General features: G+C 35.5%; 1 protein-coding gene across 2 annotated transcripts; it reads left to right on the top strand.

Annotated features, from left to right (window-relative positions):
* Positions 1-11,127: 11,127 nt before the first annotated feature.
* Positions 11,128-24,853, top strand: LOC127418343 (T-cell leukemia homeobox protein 3-like). 2 transcript variants are annotated; one of them, XM_051658925.1, is made up of 4 exons: positions 11,128-12,138; positions 20,453-20,690; positions 23,757-23,937; positions 24,486-24,853. In XM_051658925.1, the coding sequence occupies exons 1-4, from the start codon at positions 11,670-11,672 to the stop codon at positions 24,495-24,497; spliced, it is 900 nt and encodes a 299-aa protein (XP_051514885.1). In that variant the 5' UTR covers positions 11,128-11,669; the 3' UTR covers positions 24,498-24,853. The 2 variants fall into 2 exon arrangements, with proteins under 2 accessions (XP_051514885.1, XP_051514884.1); XM_051658924.1 differs by lacking the exon at positions 24,486-24,853 and having other exon boundaries at positions 23,757-24,396.

Here is a 24,853-nt window from a genome sequence, read left to right as displayed (position 1 = left end):
CCAATTTCTTCTATTCATTTTAATATAAATGCTCAATCTCCAAATTTATTTAAACCCAAGACAGAACACTGGTATTAAAATGAATGGCAGAAATTGGAACGGCCAATGTAGAAGTAGATGTAGAAAAGGAAGTCCTGCCTTACAGGTAAAAGAGCCAATCACCTTTTAGGTAGAGACATCTCTGATCTTTGATCGTAATCTTGACCCACTGTTCTGAAGTTTTCAGTCTTTCCCCATTCAAGTAGATAGGAGCTGTACTTTTAAGTGCTTGTTTACATAGAAAATAGCTGCCCAGGAGCGTTCCAAAGATGGAGGCTGAGTGGACTGATTTGCTTTGAAAAGGACTTTGTTTTAGTATATTTTAATGTTAGCATGTTGCTAAGCTAACGATGTAAAACTCTAATAAGCACATCATAGAACACAGAAATATTGGGAAAAATAGTGCGTTTTTTTATTTTATAGAACTACTTTCACATTAAATTCAAAAGTATAACTGACATTTCTCTCACTTTTTCCACCATCTTGGGATATTTATTTATTTTTTTTTTTTTTTTTTTGCAATGAGTGCATTATTGTATAGCCTTCTCAGAGAAGGATTACTGCGATGCAGCTTAATTATGAAGCAGAACTACACTACCAATTATCTAGCAGTAAAAGAGAATTGAGGCCAACAAAGAGCACAAAAAAGAGCTCTGCTGTGACCGCCCTCTCCCACTGGTTCTTTAAAGAACCTAAAAAGAGCCCAGAATCCAAAGCGCTGCTCTGAAGAACAAATGATGTAACATTTTTAAACTTTTTTAATTCAAGATGATAAAAATCAAGGTCTCTGCTGAACCTAAGTTGCTCCAAAGATCCATTAAAGAACCTTTATTTTTAAGACTGATACTTCTACTGATACCCTTTTTCACAAATCAGGAAGTGTAGAGAATTTGTCATTTAACCACACAACCAAAAGAAAGAAAGAAAGGGGTGATGGTCTGAAGATATCTCTCTTCATACCAGTTTAGGCATTTCTCTTGCTGCAATAAATTTCTCATTAGGCCTTAATGCATTCCTCTCCCACTGCAACACTGCAGCGTTCACACTGAGTTTATTTTAACCCTCTTAATTAGAGAGGGGACAAAATATTCTGTGCCCAACACTCCTACAGGGCAACAAAGCCACCCTAAACACAAATGCTGTTCATTAGATTCGTCCTTCTCCATCCACCATGATTCTGCCGCTGAAAGAGTGACTGTATCGATTTGGTTGTGTTTATAGAGACGTAATGAAGTCCTCAGACTGTGTGTTTGTATAGAGATAAGTAGGGCCACTAGCAGACCTGTTACTCTCAGATTTATTAGACTCAGCCTGGAGGTCCTACTGTGAACTGTAATAAATGATATCAAAGTGACCATAATTCTAGATAACTAAATTTTGGGCTAAAATTTCACCTCAGGAGCTCCACGTTAATATACATTATTGATCTACACACCTTTTTAATCAAACATACATGAAATGGACTGATCGAGAACTTTTCTAACACACCTTTAGGGTCCTTTTCTGTTATTAAAACAGACTGCAGTGCAATTAACAGCAATGATATGAAAACTGACTCCTCAAATGGGCTAGACTTGTGTATAATGGCGAGTTGCCAGATGGGGACAACTAAGTTTTGAATAAAAAAATTAAATGGCTTTTTCTCAGTTAAAACAATTAGTGCTACTATGTAAACTACAGTATTTTGAAATTAATCATATGTAAAAATGAACGTGCTGATCACTGCATTAGCATCACAGCAAGTATAGGCTATTGTATTTAATTTTATTACAATACAGTCAGTGGGGCATGTGGTACATTTAAACATTCTTGCACATGATTGAATCTGAAGTGAATATGAAACTAAAGTGCATTAATTTACTTTCCAAAAATGCATTAAAATGGGTAAAATGCCTGTTCCTGCAAGTTGCAAACTCTTCCACTGCATATCTCGCGTGATGCATGAGGGCTTATTTGCCCCTGCTCATTATGATTAATAACGTGCGAGCTGTGGATGCTCCATTGTCGAGAAAGAAAATGGAAAATGCAATTATCTGTTTGAGATGGCTGGGAAAATGAACCCAGCTGAAGACTGACTGGAGCTATTGGAAACTCCAAGATAAAATGCCACGCAATTAAACAGTGTGGGACCATGGGACTGCAGGTTGAGTAGACTATTAAAGCAATGTTGTCCAGTCTAGACATACTTTATAAATAACCATTACATTGATAGCTACAATAATGTTGGGACCGCGTAACTCTTTATATTAAAGTGTAAATGTGGAACATATTACATGTTACCAGAATTAAGTATTATATAAATAACCAAAAAAAAAAAAAAAAAAAATTATAATAATTGGTTGTACAGGCAGCTCCCCAAATAATTACATGTAGTCTGCTTGTAAAGACTGGACACAAAAGTGTGACCTAATCTTGAATATTAGATTAAAACAGTTCTTAAGTGCTGTTTCTACTTGCTTCACTAAAATTACCTTATAAAGCTAAATTCAAAGCGGATTTATGAAAAGTGTCCTGCTAATTTAAGCATTTCATTTCACCTCTTTTTTGCAACATGATCACGCGAGAAGTCGACATGTTGCTACCAAATGATCCAGTGCCCTGACTTCGACCACATTCTGCCCAGTTAGTGACAAGCGCCATCTCCCATCAGACATTTTTTCATCAGTTTAAGTGTGTTTAACTTCTCCTGTAGCACAACTGATAGCATGTTGCATCAGCATGGTCAGAAACTGGACTTCTCGTCGTGCGTTGAGACAAGGAAGTATTTGTGTTTGCATAATCAGTGAATCAAGCGCAATTATAAGGTTCAATTTTCTCTCTAAGATCACATTTTTACTCCATTGACCTTTAGGTTAAGGGTTGGAGTTTGGGTTTGGGTTTGGGGGTAGACTTAATAAAAATATGCATTCCTTGTCACTCTATTACACCATTTACAACTAAAAACAACTTGCTTTACAACTCGCTTTTGTCCCCCATCTGTGGACATTTTTCTCACATGTGCCTATACGTTAAAAAAACACTTCCCACTTCAGCCACTGGGGGCAGTGTTTCGAATTTCGGGAAGCACAGACCGAGTTTAGGTGTTTAAATGAAATGATTAAAGTGTTAATGTTGCTTTTTATTTACATGACTGTGCTATATAGGCTAATACGAATTAACTGCATATTTTTAATCTGTAACTATTTTGCAGAGCTGCTTGTAATTGCATATATTGTTACAGGTAGAAATTATGTATAACATGGTCATTGTAAAGGATTTCCAAAAATATCAGCCTCATTATAAAGAATCTTCCTATTTTACACTGAGATACATGCACGATTTTCCCAATATTTCATGCAAATGCTTTGTAATTAAAGTCTTTTCCCTCATTTAGTGATGTCGTAGGATGGGCTATAAGGCCACTTTGATAGACATCTTATTGAGTTAATGCTGCTAGGACTCATTCCAAAAGCCCTAAATTGCAAGGCCATCAATCTCACCTAGTGTTTTTTCCTCACTCAAAGGGAATCATCAATTAGGAGGCTGGTGCTCCCTGTGTTTTGGCCCAGATGCTGGATCCCCCCTTCTAATACAATGGGCCTGTCTATGCTGAGACTGTGCAGGGATAGTGAGAGAAAGAGATAGAGATAGAGCAAGAAGGGGGTTTGCGAGGAATGATAGGCAGTACTAAGCCTGAGGGTACATCATTATTACCAAAACCCCTCTTACTCTCTCTGTGTCTTTCTTTCTCTCTGTCTCTTGCTCTTTTCCCTCACGCCTCACACATTTTAACATGTATTTAGCTGTATTTTACCTTTCTCTCTTCAAAGGACAAAACAACAGTATATCATAACTGTTGACACAAAAAACAAAAGATAGCCTACAATTAATAAAAAATAAATAAATGCAATTTAAAGACTAAAACAACAATAAACAGCATCTATCATAAGAGCAACAATTTTATAAAAATAGACACAAAATAATATTAAATAAAATAATAATAAGATTTAAGAGAGTAAATAAGAGAAATATTCTATGTGAAGTTATATTCTACCAATGGCTCAAATTTCCATAGCCTACTCATTAAATTTTAAAACTAAAACACAAATAAACAGCAATAATAATCAAATAAATAAATTGATATATTAAGTCAAAAAACTAAATAAATATAACGAAATAAATACATTCATATTATATTATATTATATTATATTATATTATATTATATTATATTATATTATATTATATATGCCATGTTGCTTTTATATTTACAACGTCAACAAAGAAATAGCTAAAAATGTTGTTCTTTAATATATTGAATTTAAAAACTAAAACACAAATAAACAGCATCAATAGTTAGAGCAATACATTGATAAAAAATAAGATTGAATAAATAAATAAATAAAGTATATTCTATGCCAAGTTACATTTGTTTTTAAATATAAATGTACAATTTGGCATAGAATATAATATATATACTATACTATACTATACTATACTATACTATACTATACTATACTATACTATTAGTCAACAAAGAAATGGCTCAAATTTTGATACTTTAAATTCATTACTTTTACATTTTAAAACACAAATAAACAATATAAATAAAAAGAGCAATAAACTGATAAAAAATTATATATATATAATTATTATAATTATTATTATTATTATTATTATTAATAATACTCTTATCTTGCGCTATTTGCTGAGGATTAGGTGAAACACATTTCTCCTCGCTTTGCAAAGAATTACAATTGTAGCAATAACAAAAGACTGAAGAAAGTATTATTGTAACTTAGCATTTCCAGTCTGTTTTCATTAAGTTGCCCTCCCCGGGTTTCCACCCCCCGCAGGTGGCTGGCACAAGGTCCCTCTCCGCCCGGAGCCCGCGGGCACCACCGCTGAGTCCGTGCCGGTGGCGGCTGGTGGAAGAAATTAAATCACTGCTCACGCCGCACGGTTTGTAAACATCACAAAGCCAATGATACGCTTAAGCTCTTGACACTTCAACAAGAGACGCGTGTAGAAGCGCGATCTGGGACGAAAGAGACAAAAGACGGATTACAAGAAACACAATAATGAACACTGAAGCAGATGTCTTTAAAAATGTTTCACCTTGAGCATGAGGTCTTTCGGGTGTTTTGACAAGGTTTGAACTTAGAAGGATTTGTGATTACATGATTAGCTTTTGTAATATAGTGCTTTTAGACAGCCATATCAACAGATGTTTAATGTCTTTATCAATTATTCAATTCTTTAAATCCATGGTTATATTTTGGTTACTTATCCAAACACTGTAAAAGCACATATCATCAATAAAGACAAAACTAAACAAATACCAAATAAATACTTAAAACTACAGATTAAACCAAAGGAAATGGCCAATTTTGATAACATCTGACTGGAACTGTAAAACGAGACTTGTGCCATCTATATCTGTAGTTGTAAATGATATAATGCACCTTTAAATAATGCACTGAAATATCAGTTATGAGGGCAATCAACACCAATCAACACACACACTCACTCACACATTGCAAAAAAATAATAATAATAATAATAATAAACATTGTGTCGTTTCCGTATTTATATATGTGTACAAGCTCAGTAAATTCCAGAACTTTCTAAACAGTTAGAAAGAGAGAGAGAGAGAGAGAGAGAGAGAGAGAGAGAGAGAGAGAGAGAGAGAGAGAGAGAAAACATGTTCAACACTGGATTTACATAAAAATAATTAACAATTATTCAGCACATAAAATAACAGTTTAATATAGAAATAACAGAAATCTTACTTAAAATATTTTTAAAAACCACGTAGCCTCCCATCCGCTGTCGAAAATCTAAATTTAAGTGAAAAAAAAAAGAAGAAGAAAAAATATCTAGTAATTCTGTTATGGAATGTTAAGTAAAATATTTATCTATATTCATAATAATAATAATAATATCTATCTGTCTGTCTGTGTGTGTGTGTGTGTGTGTATATATATATATAAGTATAAATCCAAATATGTAGCCAAAGCACACATACAAAGCAGTAGCAACATTCGGTGTTATTCTTCTAGGACTATTATACGTTTATGTATAGTATTATGTTGTCGGCACTGATAATAACAATAACAACTATTATGATTAGCCTAGCTTATTGTTCACCTAAGAAAGACAACTCGATGGCAAAATCTATAAAAGGAATTCACCGTGCAGCAAACAAAATAAACAAAATGATATTTATTCCTTCACCATCTCCATTTTTTCCCAATCGCCCTCTCTGCGCGTAAAATTTATATCGACAAAGTGAATAAAACAATTCATTATTCTAACACTATATCTGTTTCAGGTCACACAAGAACTTTCGATGTTATCCTGTCTCCCCTCCCCTCACACCTCTCATTTAGCCCACATTACCAGATGACGTATCGGAGATCCCGGTGCGCTCCTGAGCGCTTTTCCCTTTTGGCGGTCCGTCCAGTTTAAGCCGTCTGATCGGGCAAGGAGGCGCCAGGTTCTCCCGGGGGAGAGACAAAGTCAAGGACTGCAGCTTGAGATGCAGAATAACGTAATTCAATCTGCTCTAAATTCAACATAATTACAGCAGAAAGCACAACAGTCATGGGAGGGATGGAGAATGGTGCAATGGATGCGAATTCCCTCTTTGACAGGCTCATCGGCGCACGCACGCGCATACACACACACACACACACACACACACACACACACACATACATACACACATGCATTTGTGGGGCACAAGGCCATGCACACGAGGAAACGCTGAAGGTAAAGGAGGTGCGGGGATCAGCCAGAACCATGTCCCTCTTTAAAGACACTCACCTCACGTCCTGACTGATGTGGCGGATATTTTGGAGCTTGAATGAAACCAGTGTTGGGTGTGATCTGATTAGAAAGTAATTCGTTACTGTATTCTAATTGCTTTTCAGTCAAGTGTAATACATTGCATTTCAAATTCTTGTAATCAGATTACAGTTACTTACTTTCAATTCATTTATTTAACACATATTTCAAAAATATTTATGTAGAATACATTGAAAATATGAACTATGTTTATTTGTACGTCTGTTTGCGTTTCTATGACAGCTGAAGAGTCATTAAGTAATTATCGGGGAGAAACATCTGGTCCTGAGTGTACAACAAAACTGAAATGAAGACATTGTTTTGAATTCGTTGAGCAGAAAGGTTTTTTTTTTTAGAAAGTAATTAAAGGTCAATTAGTATTGTGATTATATTTTAAATGATGAATAATAGTTCGATACATTTTCATTTAAGTAAATAATAATAATAATTATTATTATTATTATTATTATTACTATTAATATTATTAGGCGTTATTATTATTATTATTATTATTTATTATTACTATTATTTAGTTGTTATTGTTATTGTTGTTGTTGTTTTTGTTATTATTATTATTATTATTTAGTTGTTATTGTTATTGTTGTTGTTTTTGTTATTATTATTATTATTAATATAATAATAATAATAGCCTAATATTGCTGTTGTTTGCATACTTTTGACATTCATGCAATACAGTACTTTATAAAGAATAGCAAAACAAAAGAAGAATCAGTTGCAGAATCATGATTTATCACCCTAAAAACTATAAAAGATCGACTTGTAGACTATTTAAAGTGAAAAACAGATGTATTACAAAGTCAATCCTCATAATCTATAGATGAATGCAGCTGCGATGGGTGGGACTTTCCTTTCAAACCCACGTGCCGGGTCCATATTGAACAAGACTAGCAGGTGTTCTGGCAGTACATTTTAATGACAGTTTGTTGTTAAGTAATGCTGTTATTTTCGTTTGATTGTGTATGTATTTATTTATTTGCCTAAAAAATGACCTATTTTGTTTAGATTGTTAGATCTATGTTGAGTTGTAATTTGCATTTCTTTAGGGAAAAGAAATAAAAATAATAATAAAAAAGCTTTGAGTAGCTCATTACTGACTCTTCTCATTCTTTATGTAGCGTTGTAATCGCCATTTGTCATGAGCTGCTGCTTGGTATCGCCTTCCAATCCCTGTGGCACCGTATTGAGCAAACACCATCACAGTTGTTTGCAATTCTCCAAAATTGCACTGAAACAGGTTACACGCGGGAGGGCGGCGGGTCACCGAATCTGTTGAGAGGCGCACTGTGACAAATTCCTTTTGTCTTCTCTTTGTCTTTATACTTTATTATCAACGCCGCCTGGAGATTCCGATTTATCAATGACCCCTGTATACACTGAACAGCCTGTCAAGACATCGCCTGCGGGAAACCAGCTATGAGGGCTTTTATATTAGACTTTCACCGGGAGACTGCGGTTAGAAGGTCGTTTAGAACTGGCGTTTTACATCCAAATGCAAACGTTTACAATTTAAAAGACGTGCTGAATATTCAACTGCGGTATTTTTCGGTCTATTTGGTTCCAAATTATGCCCGCATGCATTGGACCCAGCATGCGCATCTGTGACGAATATATAGTTAAACTTCTATACTGCAAAGTTGAAACGATGTTTTAACGGGACATTAATTGGACATGTTTTAAAATAAACAGTTCATTGCACCTAATGAAATGAAACAAGAGTTAGTTAGGCGCGGTTTGTCAGGTTCAATTATACAAGTGCCTCTTACTATTAAAAATTGTCACAACTAGTAACCATCGGATAATATTTTGCCTCCGCGTGAAAATGGAATTATATTTAACATTCACTATTGACGAAAACGACTTGAGAACGCGGGGTAAAGCGTTGGCTTCTCCTGGAATTTAATTCTGCTCAATAACAGCAAGACAGAAACGCAATTAAAATATTTTTAACGCAGTTCATTTGATAAGAGCTGTTGTTAAAATAAAGCAATCGTAGGGCAAATAACTGCTGGAGCAATATGTGAAAGAAATGACATCTACAATTGCATGTGTGCAGCACAAATTGGCATTAGGGCGAAATCGTGGAAATGAAAACCATCCCACATCCAGGAAACAATAACTGTGTTAATCCTGACTGTTAACTGTGATTGAGCCCTTACTTTATTTCTAATTGAACGGCTTTGTGATGAAGACTGACTCAAACGTGTCTGATCATTATGACCTCATTGGGCCTTTAAATCCGTGCTGCTCTAATACTGCACGTTGATGCTTGTGTTGAACAGCAACATCATTTTGGCAGAGCAACGGGATATGGCCTAGTCATAACAAGCTAACAAAATGGTTGTTTATATGTTTGACCTTTTTTCATCAAGCTATTAGAAATTCAAATAATACCCTTTTAATAATGAAAATGCCTAAACCTTTTATTGATTAATAAAAAAACGTTGAGGTGTTGTTGTTATACCCGTCGTGAATGTAACACAACATGACCTCGTGTTGTTAAACGCCACTAAGGTTGCTTTATTCGATATAATTGAGATTTCCTTGCCATCGAGACACACAAGAGCGCTTATTATTGATACAGCTTTGTATTCAGAAAATTGATTTTTATGCTTCCCTCTAGCCACTTTGTACTGCGGAGAAATATTTTTATTCGTGCGAAAGCTGAAATAAGTACGTAATAAAACGATGATATATTAAATTCGTTTTCCCTGCTTTCAGGTTTTATTATGCGCCATTTTTCATTTTTATTGAATTGAGAGCAGAGAATCTTCCTCTGTAGCTTCAGGCGGGAAAAGGTTAAATTATTTGCGCCAATCAGACTGGCTTCTGCATCACTAAAGGCAACTGAGGCTTCTCTGGCTTCACTCTTCATTTTACGCACCCAAAGGCAAGTGCACTTCAATGAAATTCAGTTTCATTTGATTAAACAAACGCATGGGCGCGTGTAAAGCTGCATGTTTCAGTAGCCTACCTTTGACAAAACCTGAGTATTTATTTATGCATTTATTTATTTATTCTGAATTGATCTAAACCTCTGCATGGACCAACTTGCCTATAATTCGCTGTGTAATTAACAGCATTAACTACCTGGGCCAAGTTTCCCCGATAACGATGGATTTTTATTTATTTATTTATTTATTTATTTTACCATTTAACCAAAAATGCACTCAACAGGAACATGCATTACGTGCAATATTAAGCAGGTTACTCTTACTGAAATATTGCAATTGTCTGCAACAATCATGCCATGACTTTGCACAAACTAGTAATTCACACAAATCAGTATTTATTTATTTATTTGACCATTTAAGAGCGTTTTACCAAAAATGCGCTCAACACGAACGCGCATTACGTGCAATTTTAAGCAGGTTACTCTTACTGATATACTGCAATTGTCTGCAACAATCATGCCATGACTTTGCACAAACTAGTAATTCACACAAATCAGTATTTATTTTATTTATTTATTTATTTATTTTACCATTTAAGAGCGTTTTACCAAAAATGCGCTCAACAGGAAGGCGCATTATGCGCAACATTACTCTACTGAAATATTGCAACTGTCTGCAACAATCATGCCATGACTTTGCACAAACTAGTCATTCACACAAATCAGTATTTAGTTAGTTAGTTAGTTAGTTCGTTTAATACATTTTGCATTTATCTTGCTGGTGCCCGATTTTTTACGAGATTCTATGATTATGACACAGTCGATCTACCATGATTTTTAAATAGGCTACTTTTTTAAGTCACGATGTTTTTAAGAAACAGTCCATAATTTTATGAAGAATCGATCGGTTCTGCGATCTACTTAGGCTTACGATGCTTACGGGTCAACCCTGTCCTTTACCTGTGCTATTTCTTATAACATTAAAATAACGTGTCGTGTTTATTAGCCTATTATACATAGACAAGGCTACTAATGGCAATTCATTCTATCCAATAATCAGCTATTCTTACAGAAATGTACGTGTCCGGTCTGATTCGAGCACTCCTAAATATTGTACATATTGTTATTGCACTGCGCTATCTGTGTATGCACACTGGCCGTTTTCATTTGTGAGCTGTAACACAACAGCCCTGGCAAAAACAGAGGCGGGTCCTTTAAGAGAAGGGTGCGAGTGCGACGCATTGTCTCCAGAAGTCCTCGCAAGCCAATGGAAAGGCGTGTGACAGAGTTTGGGCAGAGGGGGTTTGTCTCACCTGCTCGAAATCACTTCGAGGCGCACGGACAGGACATTTTCAGCTTGCGACAATTAATATGCACGTATCGGACAGTTAACACTTTACTTCAGATAACAGTGATGCTCTCGAGTCTGGGCCGTGCGCCTTTCTGAGAAATAGCAGCACGCCAGAAAAGCGTCAGGTTTTGTTTTTGTTTTTTTCGGCAACTTGGCAACTCATCACTCCAACAAGGATTTAACAGTGAGCGCGCGCGAAGCGCTTTTCTATTGCCGACTTGATTTTGTAGGTATCATCATGGAACTGAAAAAGATCCAGACGCAATGCGAGTAAGTGTGGGATAATGTTGATTGAATCGCCTTCTGCAGTCGTGATGGAATCACTGTGATTTCTGATTCTCTATGTTTGGACATCAAATGGCAGAGATATAAACTGCATGGGCTCCGAGAGCTTGGAGGAAGAATATTTGTTTTAAAAAATAAAAAAAATCTAATTCTATACGTTGGGGATTTTGGGGAATAAGCAATATTGCGTTGACATTTTAGGAATAAAACACTGCAATCTTCCAGGCTGTGTTGTGTAACACACAGAACCGCGACAATGGAGCACACGGGAATCGAAGAGGTGAACCAGACCCACCAGCAGCACGAACCCATCAGTTTTGGAATAGATCAGATTCTGAATGGCTCCGACCAGCCGAGCAGCTGCATGTTGCCGAGCCGAATAGGTGACTCGGACTACTCGCTCGCACCTAACGTCTACAACGGCTACAACAGCGTGTACAATCCGGCCTGCTCGATGGCGGCGGGACTGGCGGGTTCCTACAACGTTAACATGAACATGAATGTGAGCATGAACATGAACGTTAACGTGAACTCAGGGAATTCAGGCGGTGTCATCCGAGTCCCGGCACACAGACCCATGCCACCCGCACCTCACCCGCCTACAACTGCCCATCCACCGGGCTTCGCGGCAGGGATACCCACAGTGCCCAATATGGGTAACCCCTCCAGCTTCACGTTCCCCTGGATGGAGAGCAGCAGAAGATTTGCGAAGGATCGGTTGACCGGTAAGACTTTGTTATTTGCAGAATAGTTTTTGTATTGCCCACAGAAGACTGATTTAGATTCCTGCTTGCGTCAGAAAAAAAAAAAAAAAAAAAAGTATAATAGTGACCAACATCTAGGAGGACGGACACTTTATGTGCTGCTGAGTTTTATTGTTATATTATATTGCCCGATTTGTTCAAATTCAGTGCATTATTAGCTGTGAATCAATGCATCTCTATAAGCCTAGATAACTGAGGAGAAAATTTGATCAAATTAAATCGATTTAGATTTTCAAACCAATTACCATACAAATAATTAAAAAAAAACCAAATGGAACAAGTTGTAAAATCAGCAGCAGTTCAGTTTATAATAACAGTAATGTTCATGCAGTATGAAATAATAAAAGCACACAACAACAATAAAAACAATAACAACATAAACAATTATTAGTAATAAAAGGTAATGCATAAAAATAAACATTTGAAAGATTTAAAAGATTAAAGACAAAAACAGATTTCATTAATAGAGTACAAAATTATTATTATTATTATTATTATTATTATTATTATTGTTAAAGGGACCATTAGCCTGTTTAATCGAATTTCTGTTATGAAATTACAATTGCACGACACAAAAAGAATTGCATAATAAAAATGTAGATTTTTAATAGTCCCCTTTCTTTCGCTTTCCATTTGCACCGAAATATTAAAGAAATAGTCATTCAATATATTCTGCTCTTTTACAATTACAAAAGTCACGTTTATATCAAATTTGTGCCAAGTATTTTTAAAATGTATTTTTAATTATTGCCATAATTAAAGGCTTACAATTAGGTTGAGGACTTATACATTCAAAACATTTTTAACCGTTTTTATTTTAAACAAATTCAATTTAACACTAATTGCTCTTGGATTATTACCGGAAATCCCTTTCGGGAGCACAGCTGTAACACCAACATCATTTCCGCCTATGTTATGCTCCTTGTATTGCACATAAAAAACACAATGCCTTTCAAAAGCACAGTTTCTTCTGATCAACTGCATCTGTATGTTTTCTGAGAGCGGATTATGTCCGTATTGATATGAGCTACTGTCTCTTTTGGCCTTTAACATGAATTACACAGTGGTTGCATGGATCTAAATGATGCCAGTAGTGATGCGTGATGGCATGTTGACAAATGCTTTTAATCTACGCAACCGTGATACCTATGGATATCCAAAAGAGCACGATTTGGGACGATAAAAGCACGTATTTCTGAAGGACAGCCTGACAAACGCACGCTATAAGAAAGATCACTGAAGATAATGACCTATTGTATAAGGATTTATTCTTAAATGAACAATTATTTTGTTGATTTTTTTTTTTATGAGTCATAACATCTCAGATAATGGGAAATAAGTCGTGTTTGTGTCTAGTCTGTAAAGCCGTAGCATCCACCCATGCTTTCCATTTAGTCAATTCACGTCTTCGAATGACGTCACTCATATAGTGAGATGAAAATGAAGAAGAATATGGATTTCTGCGCATGAAATATTCAGAATCCCACTCTATTCTTATTAATTATTCAAATGAGAGAATGATATGTCAACTGCAGAAGCTCTTTTGTAAATATGATTATCAATTTTTACTCATAGTCACTTTGGGCCACTCGTTTATTATATTTGATCACTTCCTTGCCTTTGAATGGCACTGGATGCAAGGCAACGCAGGGCCTTTTATTATTATTATTATTATTATTATTTTACTATACAAAATTTTTTTAGCTAAACTAAATTCAATTAATTGTTATTATTATTATTATTATTATTATTATTATTATTATTATTATATAGTAGTAGTTGTTGTTGTTGTAGGAGCCTATTAATATAATTATAATTAGTAATAATATTATACTTTATTGTTTATAGGATTATTTCACTCAAAGAAAATATTTTAGCCTATTTTTAAGATTTACGCATTTCGATTTCATAACAAATTTCCACCTAACTGAACTGAGTCATCGTTAACTATATTAAATTAATAAAACTTGAATAAATCTACGTTTTATTAATTTCATTTGGTTTCAAATTTCTTAATTGAGCGACTGAAATGCGTGAACCTAAATATTTTTGGAGTGTTGTAATAGACACCAAATGCAGTAGTTTAAACCTTTGTTTGTCATTCATTTGGGGCCTTTCTCTCATGGCAACTGATAAAGCAATATTGCTTACAGCAAAAGCCGCGATGCCTGTGAAATAGCTTTCTGATTTTTCCATCTATTTTCTCCATCAGCTTGAATTGCACGTCTGCATTTTACACAAGTGTCACGGTGCGTATAGGTGCACGAACAGGCCTGAGATTCGATATGCACTGCAGGCCGGACATATCATTCCCGAATGGGAGGCGATGAAAGGCCATACCACATGTTTTTTTGTTAATTGACTCCTTGGCAGTTTGCAAGTTTATAAAAGTCCAGAAATGCATACACAGATCAGTCGCTCTCAAGTCAATAAACACAGGTGGTTTGCCTTTTCCGTTTCAAATGATCTTTACGCGCGGCTTTGCTGTCCCCGTAAACAGCATTGGTAACAGCTGCGCAGTGTAAGGAGCTGTGTACAAGTCTATAAATAAAATAACTGCTGTTATTGATAATTGTTATCGAAATAATACCGTCTACACAGTAGCAAGAGCATGGCTGTATTACTTTCCCTTCTGTCTGGAATGGCACAGCCGCTTGCACTGATTCACACAACGCTATATTCATCAGTGGGCACATTTATTTTACAGAGCAGCATTACTGGTGACGGTGGGGGGCTGTTGGGCCGAGCCGCTTCACAACAAAGGGCAGGTGATAGTCATAATCTGATATCACTGGCCTTGGAGAAATTGGAAAATGAAATTGCGCGTGTATGGCGCTCTGTCTGAAATGACAATAATGATCTTTCCCACCCATAAATACAAATGATTATGAAACTGAGACTAGGCTGCGTAGCCATGGTGACACAGTGTCTAAAGGGAAATACGACCGTCACTGGCGGCTCTGGAGCGGACGGTTTATGGCTTTCCATGACAATTATTGTATTTTATTCGAAATTTCAATTCCCAGCATGAGGGGAAATTTAAAGGCGCATTCTGTTTTGCCCCACCGCACGTAAATAGCGACAAATGCCCATGTTAGATTTCAATATCTCACTTTGAATCCATTACATGTATATTTATTAGATTGCTACAAAGGTAATATTCGCAATGGTGAAGGCAGGAGCTGTCGCATGAAGGTGGTATCATGTATAACTGATTTTTATTACTGTCCGCATATTCTCTAAGGCAAGCTTTGCCTTTTTTTTTTTTGATGCGCTCACGATAAATTTTATTACGCAGACATATCATTTAGAATTCCCCTGCTGTCGAGAGAGAACACGGGGATTGTTTTTGCTTCCAGTTGACCCACATCTGTATTTGCGGGGGAGTGGAGGTGTCTTGGAAATGTATTATTAGTTTTCTTTTGCACATACCTGACAACAGAGAAAAAGAAAACAGATCAAATAAAGCTGTGACAGCACATCAAAAATCCTCACTTCAACATTTAGTCCATAGATACGTCAAATAATTCACCCTTTCAACGCGTTTCCCAATTACGGTTCTCCTTCACAGTTGGAGGAATCATTGTACCGAACAATGTGCTTAATTGATGACTACGCGTGCCTCCTGTCACTCAAGATCAGCGCTTTAATGAAAAACAATCCAATTACGCACAGGAATGAAGAGTCTATGGGCATAATCTAATCACAAGCCTTTTTACTTGCTTGCCCAATAAAAAGATGGCAAGCAAACTAACGATCCATCAAGGCATTAGGGATGTCCTGATCAAAATTAAAATATAGTCTAGGCATAAATAAAATCATGAAGCCTTGTTATTTCCCATTAACAGCAATGCAATTAAGCTGGCTTGAATTGCCAGGTGATGCATGTGCAAGTTCATTTATTTATCAAATATAATTCCTGACTGACTGCATCTCTGAGAATGACCTAAACAGATTCAATGTCAGCCTGATCTCATGTCAGACCTTGAGGAATCCCAGTATGACTAGTGTGAACTTTATAGAAGTTCTTTTGAGAGTCATCAACAGCCCAAGAGGTGAATCTTGAATTACATAAGAGCGTGAATGAATGTAGTTGAGTGTTGTGAGAAGCTAAGAACAGACATTTTCAGATCATGGTATTATCTGAACTCTCCCCCTGTCTTCTCACATGGTCAGCCAACCATTGCCAGACCCAAGTTCAGTCCAGCAACATGAATCACATTACTCTAACATAAACATTTTGGTCAAGGTGTACTTGATAAAAACAGGTTTTCCACAGTGTAGTGTTGAACAGACATGTTCTCCAGTTACTCTGTCATTCTGGTCTTATGCTATTTTCTTTATGATGGACAAACAATTTAAATGCCAGTGCCTATATGAAGTATGTAATTTAACATTCTGCTTGAAGGCATTTATTGCTTTGGTATCTAATGTTTTGCATTTAATTGATATGTTTTTTTGTTTCTCATTTCGTCACAGAATTATGTAGGCTATTATCAAAAGTCTCTGATAAATTACACTACACTGTAAATATTAATAGTAATCTCAAATTGTAAAAAAAAAAAAAAAAATTTTACTCAATTTAAGCTGAAGTTTTTACTATTCTTACTAGTTTTAATTAAGTTACCATTACTCTCTAAATCCTAAAGTTGTCATTAATAAAAACATTTAAGTTGTCCTAAACAGTACTTGAAATGTCAAATTTTGGAATCATAACTTAAATATTTACATTCTTTCAATGTTGGCTTTGAGTACTACAAACTCAAAATTATGACGTACAAAATTGTGGCTGTGTGAAATACCCATAAGCCCTTGCTCTTGAATAATTTGTGTATATTTTGTAAAAACAAGGGAACTTATGTAGAAAAAATTATATATATATTTATTTTAAAATGTATCTAGTTATATTTCTTATCACTATTGTTGTTGTTTTGTTGTAGCTGGTTGATAATTGTGATTTTTGTGAAGTCACCATGAGGGTGATTAATGTTGCCTGTGCACTGTAAAGTAAGCAGAACTAAAGAATATATTAGATAATCAGTTATATCAGTTTTTTAAATTTAAGTTAATAAATTACAAGTTCAAGTAAGCAGAACTATCAGATGTTGATTTTTTTTTTTTTTTTTTCATAACTTGAAATATTGAATAAGCTTACTCATGCATTGTAATGGTATTTAACTTTAAATTTAACTCTTTGGCTGAACTTATAATCACCATGCTCAACTTAAATATGTCAAGTAGAGGTAACTTAGCTAGCTAGTACTAGCTAGAACAAGTTCGTACAGTGAATGTTAGCATTCTGAATGTATGTTAATTGGATTAACCATGCTATGATTAGCATAGCAATTGCTCATCAAGCATATATACCGGAGAACAATCTAATAATGTACCTGTCCTCAGACTAATCTCAAGCTCCACTATTCACCATAATGGTAACCCCCCCAAAAATTTAACATGACAGAAACTGTTCTAAACAACACAACAAAACATTAAACACTAACAAGTATCTCCCTTTACATTCATCTTGCACAAAGACACATTATATAACACTTAATTTTAACATTTACTCTCCCTGTGGAGTGCCATGTAAAGCATGCTGGGAAATAAAAATCCCCTTTCAGTTAAATTTAAAGAGGCAAGTTAATTAAACTGAAAACATTGAACAATTCAGGTTACTTAAAAGGTGTAAGTTTCGGGAACTCAAAAGAAAGAGAAGATTCTAAATACTCATCAAGGATAATTTATTTGAACTAATTTGTATGATTTATTTTTTCCCTACTCAAAACAATTAATTATTTTGAGCATTAGGGTTTACAGTGTGGTGAACTTGGAGCCTGTTAAATTTAAGCCATTCTTCTGTGCAGATTTATGTGCACTAAGAAGTACTGAGTAGAATCCAGTGTGCCATATGGTTAACCTAGAGTCCAGTCATAATTTCCTTTACACTGTATAAGACATGTTATAACCCAATTTAAATAATGAAATCAAAACAACGATACTTTAAGTTTACTTGTAACTAGTGAACATTTCTTAAAAAAATTCAGTTTAATTTACTTGAGCCAAATAAGTACATTAACTTAGAAAAAGCATGCAAACCGATTGCCTTGAAAAATCTAAGTAAGGTCAACTAATTCGATTTTACAGTGCAGGTGTTGCTATGAACATTTTTCTCCGGATGTCCAATATTAATTTTGGCTTTTACTGCAACATTCAATCAAACACGTTTTCCAATGTGATAGCTTGCTAGAAGTAATTTTTTGTATAATCTTCGGTTTCACAGGTATTCAACACACAATGACAGTAAACATAGTCGAAACATCATGTTGGTTAGACTCCTAACCTCCAGTTAGAAGCCTTGACTGTGGAATCTTTTGCTGTACACAGAGACTTGAAGAGTAATAAAATGTACTGTATACTCTTACCATAAACTCTTGATATAGTCCTGGCAAATTTGTTTGTTTTTCTGCAAATTTTGCAATAATCATTGTTTATTGCTGTCATCCTTATTGTAGCCTAAATTTACAAAGGGCATGTCTAGGTGCACTTGCATTTAATTGCATTCTGGACCTGTAACCATCAAGTTGTTCATATTAAGAGTTGACAGCAGCTTTAAATATGAATATTAGTTAAGAGAGTGAGAGAGAGAGAGAGAGAGAAGGAAACGGGAAAGGTGAACATGTCAAGGATATATACAATTATTTGCATACAAAGAATTCAGAATGCAAAATCAAGACAAGGGCTGGGTTTCACGATAACATTGCAACTTAATCTTTAACGATCATCTTAACTAACGTCGCTGGTTATTTTACGATGGAGTAACGCCTGTTTTCCAAACTAGCACGTAGATCGCTCATTATAAAGTTGAACTTAAGTGCTTTGTTATGGGAGCTGTCCAGTCCAAATGTGCTGATCACTTTGGAAAATATGTCCAGAGTTAATCTTCACAACATGAAAATAATATGGAAATACTAACAAACATGGAAGTTGTTTGTAACCTTGTCGAGGCACAGAAATGTATTAACTATTACAGAATTTAATAAAAGAAATAATGATGGCTTTAAGACGGAGATTCAGATGTATTGATGCTCAATCATAGAGATTAACGAAAGTGATGCAATAAATGCAAGTTATGTGAATGTACACGATGTGAATCATAAGGGGCTCTCACGTAGTTTTTGGCTGGAAACTGAACAAATGCACACAGAACAGGATTAAAATGACAGGCATCAGTATTGAACTACTCATAGACCTGTCTAAACTTTAATAGGTCATCTGGTTAGTTGAAGGTACTGTGTACTTGTAGTATTTAATCTGCAGTTGCACCATGCAATTGGTTACTGCCTTGTAAAAAGATAATAGGCGAGCCGATTTGAACCAACCATTGGAGGAAGAAAGAAGAGGAGGAGGATGAAGAGAGAGAGAGAGAGAGAGAGTCCCTCATTGCACACTCTTGATTTAATCTCCTCTGTTCAACTTTTTCGACTTGTTCGATATTTTCAACACTTTTTTTATCCTCTGAAATAGTTTACAATGGCTTTCCAATGATCAAAATATATTAATACAATTTATTACATGTCCTGTTGTCTTTAATAAACTGTGAAAGATGCCAGAAAGATAAGTTTAAGTTGCATTTAATGAACTTAAGTGCGGTTCAAAGCTCTCGTTTATTTACGAACGTTTTTATGAACTACTTAAATAACAATGCTTTTGGGAAATGCTCTTTAGAGATTAAGTACTACTTAAGTGCTAATAACGTTCTACTTAGTGCTTCGGGGAAACACAGACCTTGTTTGTAAACCGTGAAAAATGGATGAAGGATAGGCCTACATGTGAGCTGAATGTGAAATCGATTTTTCAATTCACGTCTATTAGCATTTTGTTTGAAATACTGTAAAGCCAGAATACAGCTTGTCCATGTCTGTGCTGAAGTTAAGGGTGATACATGCCTCATTAATATTATTAATATTATTTTATTGTTATTTTGTATCTTTATATATATATATATATATAAATGACTTAAAAATAAATGCAAATGAAAGAAAAGGCTCAGGTTTATGAAAACATTTGTGACACACTTCATAATACGTTTCATTAATGGGCTAGGTCATTACCAATTTTGAACATGAATGAAAATATATACAAATTCCAATTCCAAATTCCATGATTTCCAATCATGTAAATCTACAATACAGTTAAGTGTATCATTATTTAACGAAATAATGTTTGTGAGTGTTATTAATAAAACTGTTACCGACAGTGTCTTTTTTATTTCCAGCTGCCCTTTCACCATTCTCCGTGACTCGACGAATCGGCCATCCGTACCAGAACCGAACTCCGCCGAAACGGAAAAAGCCCCGCACGTCGTTCAGCCGCGTGCAAATCTGTGAGCTGGAGAAACGGTTCCACCGGCAGAAATATCTGGCGTCAGCGGAGCGCGCAACGCTCGCCAAGGCCCTGAAAATGACAGACGCTCAGGTCAAAACCTGGTTTCAGAACAGAAGAACAAAATGGAGGTAGGTGACATTGTTTTTGTTAAAATTAAATAAATAAATAATCCGTCCTATCCATCTGTCAAAAAAATAGTATCTGGGTGAATCTCACCAAAGTCCAGGTCACATGTAATTTAGGCCTAATTCATTTCATCAAGATTTTTTACATAGGGAAATTATTGTTTGTTTGGGGGGAGGGGGGGGGGTACTTAGCCTACTTAATTGTCATGACAAAAGTATTTAGCATACATATTGTCATGACAACATAATTGTCAATAATTAATAATAATAATTAATTGACTAATATATAGCATACTTTTTGTATTCTTTGCTGGTTGTTACTTTTCTTTTTTTCTGTGCTACCTTTGACAATAAAATTGATTAAAGCTTTAATGGTGCTGTTCACATTAGCTTTAAAATCCAATTGTTTTATCATGTATTGGTGTTTCAGACCTGTTACTGTTCTTTTGTTGCTAATGGATGTTTATAAGTTCCAGTAGCATCTGATTTAGTAACAAATGAGTTTAATTCAAGAGGGCATTCAGGGCCTACTGGAATAATGCCGCTGTGGATTTGCTGAGGTTAGCATTTTATTTGTTTATTTCACATTGGACACCAAGTGCCTTGACCAAGCAGAAATGTTGAAGCTCTTAAAAGGCTCTGGAAACTTGCTGTCCATGCACTATATACTTCTGAATAATTGAGAGTGTGTCCATTCTTTCCCCATAATCTACTCAACCTTTTGCCGTCGTCTCTTTTGGAGCAAATAAGTGCCCAGTCTAATTAAGAGCAGGCTTACTTACCTTTGGTCATACTAACAGGCTGCAATAGGTGGACAAGAGCTTGCCGAACGTGATTTATTCATAATGAAGCTGAGTCATGGCCTTTAACAAATAAAAATGCATTATGGTTGTTTTAGTATGCCTACTCTTCAATATTTATGGAGCTCAACTTAATTCAACGATTGTCTGGATCTGTTGAAAGCTGCTGGGAAATATTCATTAGCACAGTCACTTCTGTGTATTGTCAAATTTGCAAAGCTTTAGATGGCCTTGAATGAAATGCAACTTCCAACTGAAATGAAACTGGCCAGTTAGAATATCAACAACAACAACAGTCAATCACTTCCAAAGTAAGATGTAAATTCATATTGATTTTATGACTGAAGTCAAAATGTGCGAATCAACCTAACTACATAAGGTTGCACCAACTAAAGCAACTCTTAGAGTCAGATCAAGTAGAAATAGCTCTGAACAAATGCACGTAAACATAATATGTGGTGTATGTGTAATCACATAGGCCTACTGTACAACATTAAAGATGCTAAGAAATCACTTTAATTCCATGTTTTCCAGTTTTGTCATTGCAAGTATAGTATTTGACCATATGTACAGGGACACTCTGAGAATGAAGGATGTATTTGCGTGTCAACCATACGGGTAACAAGCCCGTGATCAAATGAGCTGAGTGCAATCACATTACAGTGATGCATTTAGCTGTGACGTGTGGCTAATGGATGCCAGGCGGCAGGTACGGAGCAAAGATTGGGCCCTCATGGTGGACAGATTTTGTCATGGTGAATGAAGTCATTTGCAACCTGGTCTGGATGATTTCATGAATCATGGATAGCTCCCTGAAATTTGAATTCTTTTTGACATAAATTTTGTAGTTCAGTGGTTCTCAATCTCAATTAGTTTCAGGATCCATTATTTACATTGGACATCCAATAGCTACCTAACACACTAGTCACTACCAAACATAACACATTTTTAATGTATGGGTCATGTTTTCTTTTAATTTGCATAGTTTTGTTCATGGTTTTCATGGATGAGGGTCTGTAACGTGACCTGTCCACGTTGGCATCATGTTTAGCTACAGTAGCTTCATTACAGTAGAGTTCATTAATGATTAATAAGTTATTAACAAATGCATTATAAATCATTGATATGCGGTTATAACAACATGAATAAAAAGTATAATTAGTATAAAAATTATGATTTTCATGCAATACTTGCCAAATAGTGAGCATTTAACTTACATGTTATAAATGCTTAATAAATACACTTATTAAACTTATATTAATCAAAAACATAAAATTCCCTAATTCACAATATATATGTCACAATGCAGCAAATATAGACCATTATTAGTTACAAAGAGTGATTATGCCATTTTGCAACAGTCTGCTTTGTGTTTATATACATTACTGTACTGTCTTGATTCACTTGTGTTGTCACTTTCCTTGTCACGTGATGTCAAAATAATGGTGCTACTCCGAGTGCTGTCCCAACTTAACTAGTCCTAGTCACCTAAAGTCCTCTGTAAAAACACTTTTCACTGAACTTTTGCTGAACTTCATATGCATAGATTTCTAATGTTGGCAACTCCTTAATAAATGCTTTATATATGTCTACTTTACATTAAGGTATATTTTCATAGGTTTTTAATGTTGAATAAGTGTTATTAAGCATTTATAACATGAGGTAAAATGGCTCACTATTTGGCAAATATTACATGACAGTCATCCTTTTTATTCATGTTGTTATAAATGCATACACATAATTTATAATGCATTTGAAAATAAGTTATTGGTCAGTAACTAACCCCTTAATAAAGAACATTCATGAAAAGTGTTACCAAATGATTCATAACGTCAGGTCTATAGAGCAGGTCCACGGACCAGTAAAAACAGGATTTAGTGCAAAATGTGTAGCTCATGGTTAATTGCACTGGTTTCAACACATACAGATTTGTCATTTCCTGTTGTGTAATATAAGGACTATCTGTTTTGTGCACTGTTCCAATATGCTGCTCATGTTGAAGTATGATGTATTATTAAATGTAAAGAACCATTAACATTCACATGCTTCATTTAAAATTACTTTAGTCATAACTCACACATTGTTATTTTTCATAAAGGCACAACCCTTTTTTGCACGTGGAGTGCTCAGATCTCTCGTGGTAATTAAAACCAGCCTAGGACCTGCACTACATAAGCATGTTAGATCACATAATCCGCTTTCGTATTTTTATAAAGGGTCTCTGTCACCACAAATTATGTTGACTTCTGTCATGCGTCTCTAATGACAGGAGGCAGACCGCTGAGGAGAGGGAGGCAGAGCGACAGCAAGCCAACCGTCTGATGTTGCAGCTCCAACAGGAGGCTTTTCAGAAGACTCTGAGTCAACCACTTCAACAAGACCCTCTCTGCCTACACAACTCCTCGCTTTACGCCCTGCAGAACTTACAACCCTGGGCAGAGGACAACAAGGTGACCTCCGTCACCTCAGTTGCATCTGTGGTGTGACCCACACCTCTCATATATACAAGTTAATTGAGGAAGGATTTTGTAGTCCAGTTTTAAAAGCATTATAGGATACTAATTTTAACTTAATTTGGGTGGATCTCTGACATTCTCACTTGGACTAATTTCAAGAGCATCTGTACGAAGCCATACACTAATATATCTTTTTTTCTTTTTTTTTTTTTATGAAAACGTAGAAGAGATCTCACTTTGTAAAAAAATTATTTTCCAATCGTATGCGGTATAGAATCATTCAATTTCAGTGCTTTTCGATTGGATCAGCTTTGACCCTGAAATACAGTCGCTAGAGTCTAGTAACAGCTTAAACTGAACTTTTTGTGTTTTTGTTTATTGCTCAAACATTTTCAAGAATATGTGTTATTTAAGCCTTGACATGGAACAATATATTCCAATTAAAATGGAATAATATTCCAATTCACATTTTTATTCCCAGCTGAATCTGATTGGTCATTTGCTCGTCCCTTACGCTACGTTTTCGTTCCTCTTTTCTTCAGCTACCCATCTAAGAGAGGGAGGGGCTATGTCCTTTCCAACCCAAAACCGCAAAGCTGTCTGATGAATTTCACCCATCAAGACGGCTGTTTGTCTACGTGCCATTTGGCATCAAGGAGACTGACTCAACCCCAGACTCGTTCACTCTTGTTCCTTTTGTGTGTGTTTTTTTTTTTTTTTTTTTTTTTGGACTTTGTAAGTGTGTTTGTGATGCATGTTCTCGACATTTCCTGTATGAAGAGACAAACTAAAAACTGTTAGTTCTGTCACAATGGAGTCCCTCCTAAGACGCACTTTGGAAGCAATTACGGAGGCACTCTCTCTGGATTCTTCGTGACATGATATTTAAAGGCGTTTTATATTAAAAAGA

The sequence above is a fragment of the Myxocyprinus asiaticus genome, chromosome 27 (assembly GCF_019703515.2).
Source record: "Myxocyprinus asiaticus isolate MX2 ecotype Aquarium Trade chromosome 27, UBuf_Myxa_2, whole genome shotgun sequence".
In the NCBI taxonomy this organism is placed as follows: domain Eukaryota; kingdom Metazoa; phylum Chordata; class Actinopteri; order Cypriniformes; family Catostomidae; genus Myxocyprinus; species Myxocyprinus asiaticus.
The sequence above is the reverse complement of the archived record's forward strand: the minus strand, read 5'-3'. Positions and strand labels throughout refer to the sequence as shown.